This window comes from Pterocles gutturalis, unplaced genomic scaffold, assembly GCF_000699245.1.
Source record: "Pterocles gutturalis isolate BGI_N339 unplaced genomic scaffold, ASM69924v1 scaffold17454, whole genome shotgun sequence".
NCBI classification, from domain to species: Eukaryota; Metazoa; Chordata; class Aves; order Pterocliformes; family Pteroclidae; genus Pterocles; species Pterocles gutturalis.
The window spans coordinates 1-13,629 of NW_010128551.1; the positions used below are offsets into that span (position 1 = coordinate 1).

Genomic DNA, 13,629 nt, shown 5'->3' on the forward strand with positions numbered 1-13,629 from the left:
AAGGCTCGGGAACTTGTGGCAGTCCCTTCCCCAGAGCAGCATCTTGGTGTGGGGATGCGATTCCCTCCTGGATGGTCGCCCTGTAATGGGGGAAAGACCTGGGAGGACCTCAACATCTTTGCGTTCATGGCTTGTCTGTCCTTTTTTCTCGGGGCACAGATTTCCTGTTTTGAAAACTAGGCTCATAGCTTTGTTGGGCTTTTAAAGCCCATAGTAGAAATGGGGTTCTCTAATAACTGTATTTAGTATCCCATTAGTTTTTGAGGCTTGTTAGTGGTCCGGGAGAGCAGTTGTAAATGCCCCCGGATGGATTCACTTTGCCCTCTGTAACTTAGATCTGCAGCGTTTGGAGGAAACGGCAGGGACAAAATGGACAGTTAATAAAAGGAACAATTGTATACTGGCTGTTCTAGAGGGCACTTGCTGCCCTTCAAGAACTTTCCTCATCGCATATGCTCTTCATACAGCAAATCTTTATCTTCTGTTTCTTTTTTTTTTTTTTCCTTTTCCCTACCTTAGTCCAGAAAATGAAACTGGAACAGACATTTCTGGAAATGAACTTGATTGGTGCAGTTGGGAAGATGTGATTCACAGTAATAGTCAACATTGAAATTTGTCCCATTTTTTTCACAGTTCAGTATTCAGATTACATATTTCCCAGTTTTTTTTTTTTTAACCTGTTTACACAACTATGCTGGGTGGTTTGGTTTTTTTTAACCCTTCAAATAATGGCATCTGATATGTTGGATTGCCAAGAGGTACCCCAGGTACATCCAGTATATAGAAGCAGCTGTTATGCTGGAGGTATCTGATGCTTTATTCTGTAAAGTAAAAGGTTTAAACATGCGTTATTTTCTTCTTTATAATTCCTTTCTGTGCTTGGAAGAACCAAAGCTGTTGTCAGTGAAATCTGGAGTTCAGAGAGATCCAGGATTGGCCAAAAATAAACGATGGGGTAAAGAATGTTGCTTTTTTTTTTTTTTCCCCCCTCCTAGTTATGCAGCACGGATGAAAAGCTCTGAAGCTTTTAGTCATAACACTCTGGTCCCATGTTTTCCTTTTAATAAAGCATCCAGTGGGAGAATGTGACATAATTGGTTCTTGGATTTAGAGATCTTGAAATGGCTGGTACAACAGAGAGAAGAGGAAACTCTCCAGCAGGGTTGTGGTTTAAATACAGTAATATGGTGGCAAAGTCATGCTATTATTGCATGGTAATCTTGCATTTCTCATACAAGAAAATGCTTTCTACACGGTTGTGCTGCAGAACAGGCACTTTTGAGTCTCATCAGTGGCACGGAATATTAAATCTCTCTCCTTTCCTTACATTGCATAATCTGAATGTTCTCCCGTAGCAGCAGAAATGATGGAAGAATTGCATAGCCTGGACCCACGACGGCAGGAACTACTGGAGGCCAGGTTCACTGGAGTCGGGGTTGCTAAGGTGAATATAAGTACCTCTGGTAACAGGCATGACTGCTTACCCATCCTGTGCTGCACTTTGGTTTTTTAATTTCTACATTGATAATGTTGCTTTGCTAGCAGAATGTTTTGTATCAGTAGTTGTGTCTTGACCACTAATGTGCTTGAAGCGTGTTGAAGAGGAATGAAAATGGGATCTCTATGAGCAGATGTTTTGCTGTACAGAAAATGTTGTGTTCTAATTAAGTTCTTAGGAGTTACTTCATCTTAAGGCAGCTTGTATACCCAAAGAAACCCATGACAACTTTGTCTGTGGATGTGGGCATCTCATCTGTGTCTTCCTTTCTCCAAGTCTACATTTGAGAGCTGAATTTGACCACTTGCTAGATACAGTTTCAAGTTTACTTTGTTTGATACAACATGTAACCAGACTTAATGTACTCAGGAACTTACTTGTGCAGTTCTTTGTGGGTGCAGAGTGCTAAAATTTTGTACTGGGTTGCGTAGAAGATATACGCACACAAAGTGTTTGAAGGTAAGCTCTCCTACATCGGTGATCCACAGCCTGCCAGTAGAATCCCATCTTTGTCCTCACGTACAACTTCGTAACTGTTCAGTAGCTGCCTTGAGTAAGGCACTTAAGTAATAACATTGTGTGGTTGCTGGATATGCTGTTGTGAAGCTGTTAGATCTCCAGATGTTGTTGGTAGTGTCACTCTGAGCAATGAAATGGTGGCAGAACTCATCTTCAACTAGGTCAGTGATAGGGAGTTTACTCTTGAGGAAGATACTGAATTTTGGACAACATCAAGGTAGATGGTAAAACAACATCATTGCCAGATAATTTTCAGAAACCTCTTAGAATTATTTAGGGAGGAAACTTTGCAGATGCTGTATTTCTTAGAAGAATTCAAAGCAAATCAGAACTTGAAAAGGGTTTAGTTTGAGTTCATGCTTTTCTTTCTGATCTGTACTTCAGTCAGGACTCAAACAGGGTGAAGTCTTGGAAGGGGGTGTAAGTAAAATGTTCAGCTGTAAGGTTCTGTAGTAGGGAAGATTAACTCAAGAAGTTGTTAAGGGGTAACAATCTCAGTTACTTCAGTAAGGGTGCAGGGGTTTTTTTTGATCTTTTCCCCCACTTTTTTTTTTTAATCTTAAGGCTTTTACTAGCATAAAAGTTAATGCTACATCATGTACTTACCATCTTGTTTTATACTGTATTACAACTTTTAGGTACTTTTTCATCTGTTTCTTGCCTCTTTGCCTTGAGCAAAGCTCTTCTGTTTCTGAGTTTTATTTTTAGCTGTTGTTATGCACTATAGCGTTTTACTTTGTGTTAGTCACTAAACTGTTAAAGTGCATTACACTTATTTCAAGCAATCTATCTTTATTGACTTGCATACTTGCTAATTTGCAGTAGATCAGCCAACCATTGATATGAATTAGCATGACTCTACTATGTTGCAGCAAACCTCGGTTGCAATATTAATCTCAGATACTACATTCCCTCCCAGGTTGGTGCTTCAAATTCCCTCCCTACCCCCCAAAACCTCCGTCCGTCATGCTCCGCACTGGCATTGGTAGGTCGTTGTCTTAAAGGGAATATATTGGGAAAGCTGGGATACAATTTGTCTGATTCAGTTAAGATTTTTAGCTCTCTCTCCAGTTAAATGTTTGAGGAAAGCTACGTAGAGTAGGTTAGTGCCATCTAGTGGGACCGGGACTGGCACATCCTCCTGGGATAGAAGGTATTCTGTTGCTGTTTATTGCATAAAAGGAAGAAATGTCATCGCAGATGCTCTCCTATTGGGTGGAGGCAGCAGGCAGTTGTAGCTGAGCTTCCTGCCTTCCACCGACTGGGTGTATCACTTGGTGCGTTTGGTTAGGTTCCTTTAATGTTTAAAAATCCAGGATATATTTTGGACCTGTGTAAAACTAACATCCCGGTTTCCATCCTTAATACAGCTGCAGCTTTAAACCCCCTTTCCCTGCATGTTTGCAAGTAAAGAACAACTATACGTGTTTCTGAGAAATGAATGAGACTGTGCTGATCTAAAATACATTTTTAGGCTGGAAACTAGAAATAAAGCTTTTAGCCATCAGAGTCATGGGATTCTGGAAGAGCTTTCCAGTAACCGAAGTAGAGGACAGAAATCCTAAACTGCTTTGGAAACAGCTGTGCGCTGTCATGTCCTGCGGTAGCTGAAGGCACAGCCCAATGACAGAGGTCATTTTCAGTCCCAAATGCCTCAAAATTCTGTTGCAGGTCTGTGATGAACTATCTTACGTAGTAGCTGGAGAATATATTTCTCGAGAAGCTTGAAGTTAATACATGGAATCCAATTGATGAGCATGGAATGTTTCTAGGCAACTGTTGCACTCATGTGGTTCATCCAGGTCACTGGATAGCTTCAAAAAGCCCGTGATGCTTTAGATCTCTATTCTTGCCATATGGTAGAGTGCCATTCTTCCACAAATTCGCAGAGCAAGTCCTTGAATTAACACATGACCATCTGACACCTACCGGTGTTCCTGCTTGTTTCACTCCTGCTCATGGTTACTTCTAGGGGAAATCTAAGCACATTCGCTTGAGGCATTATTCTGACCAGTAATCTCAGACATCTTCTTTGGGTCGGTAGGTACAGAAGACAAAATGTAGTTTGTTTCTCTAGATATCATTGTTTAATTTTGTCTGTTCTCATCTTCTGCCTCCCTTTCCCCTATTTGGGTGCCGCCTTTAAGATACCAGGTGGGTTAACTCCAAAGGATTTGTGTTATTTCCATAGACTTTTCCTGGATAAGGACTGGAATAGGTAATTGTGATGGGTGGATCTGTATTTGCACATAGCTTTTCTCAGCCTTAACCAGGGTGGATCAGCACGGCAGCACACACATCTTTGACAAGTTTGGTCTTTAAAAGATCTTCAAATTAAGTTGTGTGCGCCACTTTATTATAGCTAAATTAAGAAGTCTGAAGTGTTTCTAGAGAGAGTAACCTTCTCTGTCGTGCTGTAGGAATCTTGTAGATCCAGGGGACTGTGCTAGAATTGAAGAAGTATTGGTCTTGGTGGTAACTAGTCCTCCCTTGCCTCTTTCTTTGAGGTATTGTAAAGAGGGAAATGAAAATAACCTGAAGAGCATCACCTGTGCTGCAGAGTATCTTCCTCCAAAAAGAGAATTGCTCATAAGAAAGACCAGCATTTAGTTGTATTATTTTGAGCTTTACCCTTTCTCGGTCACTCTAGCAGTCTTGATCAGTAACTACTAGTTGTGTGGTCTACTTAGCAACGGTTTTAGCAGCAAAGTTACAAAGTTGAGAATTAATAGATGAGAATAATGTCTTCCTTGGATGGAAACAGTGCTGCCCCGTGATGATCCTTAACGGACCAGATCTAGTTAGTAAGAGTTTTAAAACTTAGAATTGAATTTATCGACTATCACAGAATGTGCCAGGACTTTATGCCAGATACTTGAAAGTTGTTTGGATGCTTCTGTGTGCAACATTACTTATTTCAAATGTGTTGTCTGGCTACCAGAGCCCAGAAATAGTTGACAGATCTCAGTTCTATTTCTGCTTCTGAACTGAGGGTTAGGGTGAATTGCATGACCCTTCTGTCCAGTTTGATGTCAGTAAAATAAAAATACTATTTTTTCAATCTGAGAGAACTCTTGAGGCATAAAGGAAGTCAAATCCTGTTGCAATCTGCTTACCCGTATAGTGGGGGTTACCTGTGAACGTCTGATCACAGATTAACTTCTCATGGCAGAAGGACCTGGGTGATTCAGGGATTTCATTGTTGGCTATAGTACCGAGCTCTTCTAAAAGCCCAATTAAGAAGCAGGTTGTAATTCTCATACTTGTGTTATGCTTGAAATAAGATAAGAATGTGTTAATTAAACCCGTCTTATACAGTAGCACTGGACCAGGCTACCTGGAAAACCGTTCAACCATTTCACTGTGGTGTAAGCCTGTGTGGAGTCAGCACTGACTTTTAGTGGAACTAAGGTTGACTTTTTCCCTTTGAAATCTCTTGATTTGCTAGAGAATTCAGAAGAACTCAGGTTACTGTGGCTTGAGGTAATGAAGCATGTCTCTGCCATTGAGTTAGCAAGAGAATTTTGCAACGTGTGTTGCTGTAAGTACCCATTGGAGACTCTGGCTAGGCAGCTCGCATTCCTAGAGCTCCCTTTCAATACGAGGAGTTGGAGAGCACAAAATGGAGACTGCCCAATGTAAGAGCTGCACACAGGCCTGAGGGATCATTTTTGGGAACTCGGAGAGGCTGAGGAAATGCAGGAGTTGTGCGAGGCTTGGAGAGGAGATAGGTAAGAGCAGTCTGAGTCGCTCTGGCTTTGTTACGGAGGATCCGATGGGAGCTATGCTCAGGCTGAGTTGTTTCTATTAAAACTTTAGCCACTGGTGCCTCATTTGTGGCCTTTCCAGGGCTCTTGCAAAGGGAGAAATGACTAACCAGCTCGTGTGAGGGGACACATTTTAAATTCTTGCCTTTGAGTAGGAGTCTCGAAAGTGCCTGCTACTCTTGCATCTACCTCTCAACATGCATAGGTAGGTCACAGACTTAGAAGCAGCAGTGGATAGGTGAATCACAAGGGAAAAGAGCATGCCAGCTTATCTCCGAAAGAAATTCCTTGCGGAGGAGGAAGTGTGTGCTGTTCTTGTGCTTGTCATTTGGGTAAACACTGTAGAAACTATTGGCTTATTTCAGATGACCCACGTATTTTGAATTTTTCCTGAGCCCCATCACCAATTCTCTTGACAGGGTACAGTGGATGAGTGGGCTGTGAGTGATGCCAGCCGAGTGCAGTATTATCCCAAAGTAGTCTCTGCTAGAAAAGCCAGATGCCAGTGCAGATGACTTCTTCAGGAACAAAAATTTATAAGCCCATCCTGTGTAAACTATTGCATGTTTATTATTCCCTACCACTACTTCCCAGCAATATTCTGATGTTCATATTGTTTGCCGTTGCTTACTTGTTTTTTTTTTCAAAAATTCAGGTTTGTTCCTTTAATTCCTTTTGTGTCATGACCACTTAAAATGGTATGCTAAATTAAGTACTGAACATTTATTCCATGTCAGTTGCTGAGTTAAATATAAACAGTCAGGAATGATAAAACATAAATTTGAAGGGTTTTTTTTATACACACACTCACTGACTGTTAGTTGAGGGGGAGATGCTCAGATGATGGATAGTTTCTCATATCCATTGTCTAAACCTGTTGCTATAAGCAGCTGATAACGTGAGGTTATGTGTGAAACTAGATATCTAACTGGTAGGTCAGGAAAACTTGATTTTTCTTGCCTAACTACGTGAAGAGAGGTGCTGAGGACTAGGTCGTGTTCCTCAAACATCCCAGCTATTGCATATTTATTGCTTTGAGTACAGCACATTCTCATGAACAATTTGTGTTTCCATTGCTGGAATACCTCAAAACAAGACTTTATTTGCGAACTTTAACATGAACAAGGTGCTTCAGCTCCATGTGTGTAAGATAATCCTGCACCGTAAGAGAAGTGTCAGCGGAAGGCCCTCTGGAAGATCATCAAGGGGGAGGAAAGCTCATGTAGTGGAAATGGGGCAAAACCTGCCTCCAGAGAACTAATTCTGCATTTGTTCATCACATCAATACACGTGACGGTGAACTTGCTGGGTACCTATAGACATCTGACAAGCTGATCGTGTCTGGTTCCATAACTAAGTAGTTGCTTTTCACCCTTTCTACTACTGCGCTGAGTTCAGTTGTACGGTTTTGTCAGTGTAGTTTCTAGAGGAAGTTTTAAAGTAAAGGGAAAATAGGTTTTTTGCTCTTTAAGAATCTGTGATTAGAACTGAACTGCTCTTCTGATGATGTGAAAAATGGGTTTGAATCCAACTGCTAGAGCTGGAGATGTCCCACACAGAACAGTCAGTACAGGTAGTTGTGGTACTCGACAAACATTGTGGATTTTGTATTAGGTGTTTTTCCAGCTGCTTCCATTCCAGGACTTCACATTCAGATGCCAGCTGAGTGGATTTTTTTGTGCTGGAGAGGATAAACTTGTATTTCTGCAAAAAATCTCAGGATCATATCTAAGTATAGCCAGCCTCATTGGTTTATTTCCGCAGGTGACCCTAGAATCCAGGGCCATTGCCAAGGCATCGGCCCTTCATAAGCCGCTGACGTACCCTGTCAACGACAGTGTTCCTGAAAAGCTCAAATGTGGCATTTTGGGAGCAGCTGTTCCTGTCATTTGCTATCCATGTGCAAAATGGAGGCAGCCAGATTTCAGCAAATGTGGAAACAACTTTTGCTTTCATCTCCACGGTGTCAGAACCCCAGCCTGTCCATCTGAGACCAGCAAATGCTAATCTGGGGAGATGCTTCTGCACCTAATGAAGTTTTCACGCTTGCACAGAAGGTTGATGTCTTGGACGTGCTGCTGGGGTTCGAGTTCATGCGAGGAAGTGAAGGATTTGAGAGGACAGCATTTGTGCAGTTTATAAACAAGCTTTTTACGTGGGTGAAATTATTAACTTTCTGTTGCCACTTGCCATAAGATATTACTTTTTTTTTTAATCAATGAGACCTTCATGTGGATGTCGCTCAGGTTGGTGTTGGCACTTCTGTTAAGTCTTATTGGCCAAGGAATAAATCCCTCGCGTAACCAAGAGTTGTACCTATAGCGAACCATCACATTGGGGGGGTGGGGAGGGATAATGATATGGCTTAAAGAATATAATCTGTGATTTTTCTTAAAGTAATTTGCTTTTACAGGGGAATCCTAAGTGTGTAGCTTCTTGAACTATTCCAGTGGTGGCTTTTTTTTTTTTGTGTGTGTGTGTGTGTGTGTTGAAGCAACTAGGCATGTCCTTTTATGAGAAACAAGTCTGGTAGTTAACATTCACAGTGTAATACAGAGCGTAAACAGAACTTTTACTTTCTGTGGATGCCTACTTGGAAATTGGGGTTAGTAATAGCTAGGTAGCGTCACAAGTTTAATTTCATGGTGGTGTTTGTCTCATAAATGGGGAATGGAGAACTGCTACCCTCACAAATAATTACTGTGGGATTTCTCTGGTGTTAAGGCTTTTTCCCCACCCCTCCCATAAGTCTTTTGCTCAAGTATATAATGAGAAGTGGCTTTGCCTTGAGGAAAGATCGCTTGGTGGGAAGTGGTTACTGCAAAAATAAAATGCTAAAATAGAATGAATCTTTGGGAAAAAGATGCTCACAAGTTATTAATGGAGAGGTGGCTTCATCATGTCATTCTTCCTGTTAATACATTCCATCAGTAATTGTGAATCTTATTTTTATATCTTTGTCAAATTCGTCTAGATTTCTTAAGTTAGATCTGTGGGAGGATACTTTTGTGTTGGAGCACTTAGGCTAAAACAGTGACTTTGCATGATTCACTTTTCTTTCCTTTCAAAACCAGTTTTGATATAGATTTTAGAAAAAAATTGTCAAAAATGCTTGGATACGTAAAAATGCAGGTATGATCCAGTGGAGCCTGCAAAGACGCAGGCAGACTCTTGTACGTAACTGGATACTATTTTGGCAAATCTATTCCAGCCTCTTGAATTTGTGCTTGATAGGAGGAACTGCTCTGTCGGCAGGTCAGTCGTGGGTCCATAAAATAGCCTTGTGAGAAAGATTCTAGGTGCCAGTCACACTGCTGCTAACGCAGCTTTCACTTCTTCACTTTCATAGTGTTAAAAAAAAAAGCATAAAAATTACGCATTTAAAGAAAAATCAGTGGTACTGCCAGCATCTGATAACAGTAATAGCTGCCTTGCCAGATGGAAGATGCCTTTGAATGCATAGCCAGGGTCAAGCAGATGCTTGCCTGAAGAGCTGAGCTTGGAACTACTGCTGCTCAACAAATCAGAAGTTTTGTTTCTCAAACCAGTTGCCTTAGACTTTTATGAATACTGCCTCGGCTGTTTTGTGGATGTGGCTAAACAGAGCAGTTGGGATATAAATTGGTACAGAAAATTGCAAAGGCTGGGTCAGCACGCTGAGAAAAGACTGTCCAACTGGCAGTCCAACTTCTGTCTTGCTCCAAACAACTTCTGAAGTTTTGTAGTGCCCCATCAAGTGCCATCATGACCCACGTTGCTGCTATATCCAAGTGACTTTGAGCAGTGTGGTTAGCCCAGAGATGCAATGTTTGATAGGATGTATCTGCCTTGTATGGAAGTTGTTTCTAACCATCTTTGCTTGTTTTTCACTAGGGTCCATTAAATAGCGAGTCTTCCAACCAGAGCTTGTGCAGCGTGGGTTCTCTGAGTGATAAAGAATTGGAGGTAAGCAGGCACAAATCCTCATGGTAATTGGGTTCAAGGTAGACATGATTGAACACAAAACACGGGAATTGTGTGAGAGTGAGGGACACTGTTCTCTGGTTGGGGTGTGAAAGGGACTAGGGGAAGTATCTAGTCTTGATCTTAACCCTACAGTCCTTGGCCCATGCTGTGAAACAGTCCTTGAAGCTTCCCACCATAACAGGCAGATTTTACCCAACCCCAAAAACAGAGCATTTCTAAAGCTCAGCTTATGAAATTGTTTTCAGCTGCATTGTGATTTGTTTGCTGGTTTTGGATACAGTTTTGGCCAAATAAAAAGCCAGAGAGCATTAATGGAAAAGTTTGCCTTACCTATCAAATATGTGCATTTGCAGAAGTCTGTACAAAGTGGAGCATTTTTATAAATCGCTCTGTGGAAGTGTGGGGAGGTGAAAATTGATGCTTTGTCCCTGTTTAATCTCACTGCTTTGGAATTAACTATTTCAAAGCATTTGCTAAAGCAGCAAAATGAATTGTAGAATTACATTTTTACGTTAAAAGTCCACATTAATAAAGCATAATCTCAAATTTAAATGCATTTTCTTATGCATTTAAAGAACTTTCCATATGGTTATCAGGTAAGTTTTGGATTATGTTTCCTGCTATTATATGGCAGTACTGATATGAGGTGTCTGATGAAGCTCAGTCTCTCAAGAATGCAGTATCTTAAACTCATAGAAGCAAGTATAGCTGATAGTGGAAAGCTGAATATTCATTATTTTACTTGGGTTTTTTAATGAACTTCTGTGAAGTTATTTAAATTGATAAGTTGACATAATAAAATCTACCATTCCTTGCTTTTTCAGTCTTTAACAGATAATGTTGTGTGTAATTTTTGTTATGTAAGTAGTTGAATGGAAAAACAACTTAAACTGAATCTCATTAATATGCTTACAGTTCCGTAGAGATTGTAACGGAGCCGGTGGTGTTACAGTCGTGCCAACGCTGTTCTTGAGTTGCTCCTCACCGTGCAGTGAGGAGGCTATGTCGTTGACTTTTACATGTACAGGAGCTGGTGCAGCAAGTCTCTAGATAGTTACAGAGTTTTCAGTCCCCCCACATTCTAAAAAGTACTTTGCAGACACAATAGCCACCTTTGTCTTAACATCCCCTCCATCCTCTTACTAAAACAATGATATATTGGTGACTGCCCAGCTGGTGACATGGGACTGTAGATGTCCAGCATCCACTGGGGACACAGCCAGGTTTGGATTCTGGCTGTGTCAGCTTTATCCTTTTTATCCTATTAAAGGAGGTAGATTGATTTCTGTGCTTACTGTGTGCAAGTCTTTTGGCAGAGATCTTTAAACAGGGTACTTTGGACTTTGGTTTCCAAAGAGCATGAAACTTAGGTTTACCACAAACTTTCTGGCCATGGCTTTCCCTCCCCCAGAATTGTGTTTTGCACATTGTGGTTTTCTTCCTGCCTCCAGGCTATAGTTTAGTGGTGGCTGCAGTGATTGGAAAGCATATAGCTCAGAAATTATTTGGGACCCTTTGGGATAAGAGATGGTTTTAAAATGACGTTAGTGATGGAAATGAGAAGATATATTTCCTTCCAGAACCTCAATAAGCTGCTTCTAGTGCAGTGCTTCCTAATGTTTTCAGCAGGTTTGGCCACATAAGTGACCCTGGTGATGGGGAAAGCACCGTGCCAGGGTCTCCTCCACTCTCTCGTGTCTAGGCTTGCCAGCCCTGGACAGAGCGATAGGCATGACACTTTGGGAGCCTTCAAGCCTCCCACCTGTACTCTGTATTGTGCTATCCGCTGCTAAGCCACCCCTCAGGTCTTTGGTTGCTCACAGAAATGGCAGATGCAACCGAGCCTTGACTTTAATGAGAGATACGTACAGGTGAATTGCTGCATCTGTGGCAGCTCCCTCCTGGCTGCCGTCTTGGGGAGTTCTGCCTTGGTTTGTGTGAGGTTGTGGTTGTGCACCAGTGGGCAGGAGAGTTCTTGGAGCCATCTGCAAAGAGCTTTGGGAAGAAACATTAGCTGCAGGCAAGATGAATTACCCTGCTAGACTGTGAGTAGCCACTGGACTGCAAATTTGGATTTCTGTATTCAAACGTTTTCTCATTACTCCTCTTGTACCAGGGCTGTGATCACTGTGAAACGGTTTACACAGGTTTTTTCTAAGTGTTTGAGCTTGTTCTGCTAACCGTGTGAGCAGTAGAGGCTGGCTTGCTGCAGCTGAAATAGAAAAAAAAAAAAAAAAAATCTCATTCCTAACCGTGTTCTCTCCCTTCTGCAGCACATGTATCAGAAGGTAGCAGCTATTTGAGAGCAGTTGTTTCTTTAAGTACCAGCAGTAGAAACAAATGCACCAGAGAAATGAAATGGCTGCTGGGGATATGGAGCAGATTATTGTGTTTTGGTATTTTCTTTAAATGTTGGAATAACTGCAGAAATGTTAATTTTGAAGTATTGTTTAACAGACTCCTGAGAAAAAACAGAATGACCAGCGGAATAGAAAAAGGAAAGCAGAAGCATATGAGACCAGTCAAGGTAATTTGTTCTCCTGACCCTGCTGCAGGATTTCTGAACGGTTGGTAATTTGTGCACGTTTTGCACAGTCAGTGTCCTAGGAAACTAATGGCTCTTCTCAAGGGTGTGTCAGGCAGCTTGTTATAAACTACTCCATGATGGTGTAGTTCTCTTCTGGGAGCCTTGTTATCCTCATTGGCAGGAAAATACTCATCTTCAGCTTATTCGCACAAACTATTGCATTTTTATGGGACAGACTGCCCAAAGGCTTAATATGGCTTCTCTGAAGTGTTGTTTTGCTCCCGCGTCACAACGTATGCAGCAGCCAGACTTCAAAATACAGGCTGTGCTCTCTTCCTTGCTTTTTGAGACGTATGCCTGCCTGCCTGGAGTAAGTTCTCACCCTAACAAATAGAGAACAAACTGTGCTCAAGTATAAAGCAGGCAGCGCTGTTTCCGAGTACTAAGAAGAACCCAGTGTGTTCGAGTCCGAGTTCAGATTTTCTAGCAAATGGGCACAGGGGCAGATTTCTGTGTCTTTTATTCTTCAACAAGAAAGTAACAAGGATCGTGTTGACAGAACTGCTTTGATAATATTATAATAAGAGAAAAGGGCTAAATTTTAATGAGCTGGTATTAAGCCACCACTAATTATCTCTCTAACTCTTATAGGAATGGTTGTGAGAGATCTAGTATGCAGTAATTTACCTGAAGGCACAGGAGTAAAAGTGCCCTTTGCTCTGTCCTTATCTGGAAGGAAATTTGGAGAACCTATGCAACATTCGATGATGTTTAGTGTTTTTCTAAATACTTTAGGAGGTGCAAATGCTGCTTGATTGGATTTGACATGTTTGAAATTAAGAGTTAATTGAATTGTCAACTGTAAATCCTCCCAACAACAGCAGGAGAGCTGTAACCCTAGGGGCAGTCTTTTGTTGTGCAGCTTTTGTTGTGATAGGTGTTGCACCTTTCTACAGGGAAAGGAGAGTCAAAATATAGGAGTAGTTTTTAGAAGGGCTTCAACATTTCTGTTCTTAAAAACATCGACTCTTATTTTCATCTTTTGTTTTCCTTTTTAGGAAAAGGCACTCCTAGAGGACATAAAATTAGTGATTATTTTGAGGTAAGGATCTTTTACATTGTCTGAGAAGTCTGCCTGAATTCACATTGTGCAGAATCTGTAGATGGAAGTCTGTAATGTGACTTCTGCTGCTGATCCATCATTGGAGTCATTGATTGACGATATTAATCGGATATGCTCCAATCTGGTTAGGTAGAGGATATGGGATTTTTGGAAGTTGGTTTTTAAATTAACAATTCTGTGGACAGTTGATAAAGCAATTTTTTAAAAGAGCAGCCACGTAAGTATAGAT

General features: G+C 41.2%; 1 protein-coding gene across 1 annotated transcript in view; it reads left to right on the plus strand.

The window, feature by feature from the left end:
- Positions 1-1,363: 1,363 nt before the first annotated feature.
- Positions 1,364-13,629, plus strand: part of TLK2 (tousled-like kinase 2) — a 38,605-nt gene continuing 26,339 nt past the window's right edge. The window contains 4 exon segments of the mRNA XM_010079672.1: positions 1,364-1,444; positions 9,658-9,729; positions 12,208-12,277; positions 13,336-13,379. Of these exon segments, the coding sequence (XP_010077974.1) occupies positions 1,364-1,444; positions 9,658-9,729; positions 12,208-12,277; positions 13,336-13,379 (267 nt within the window).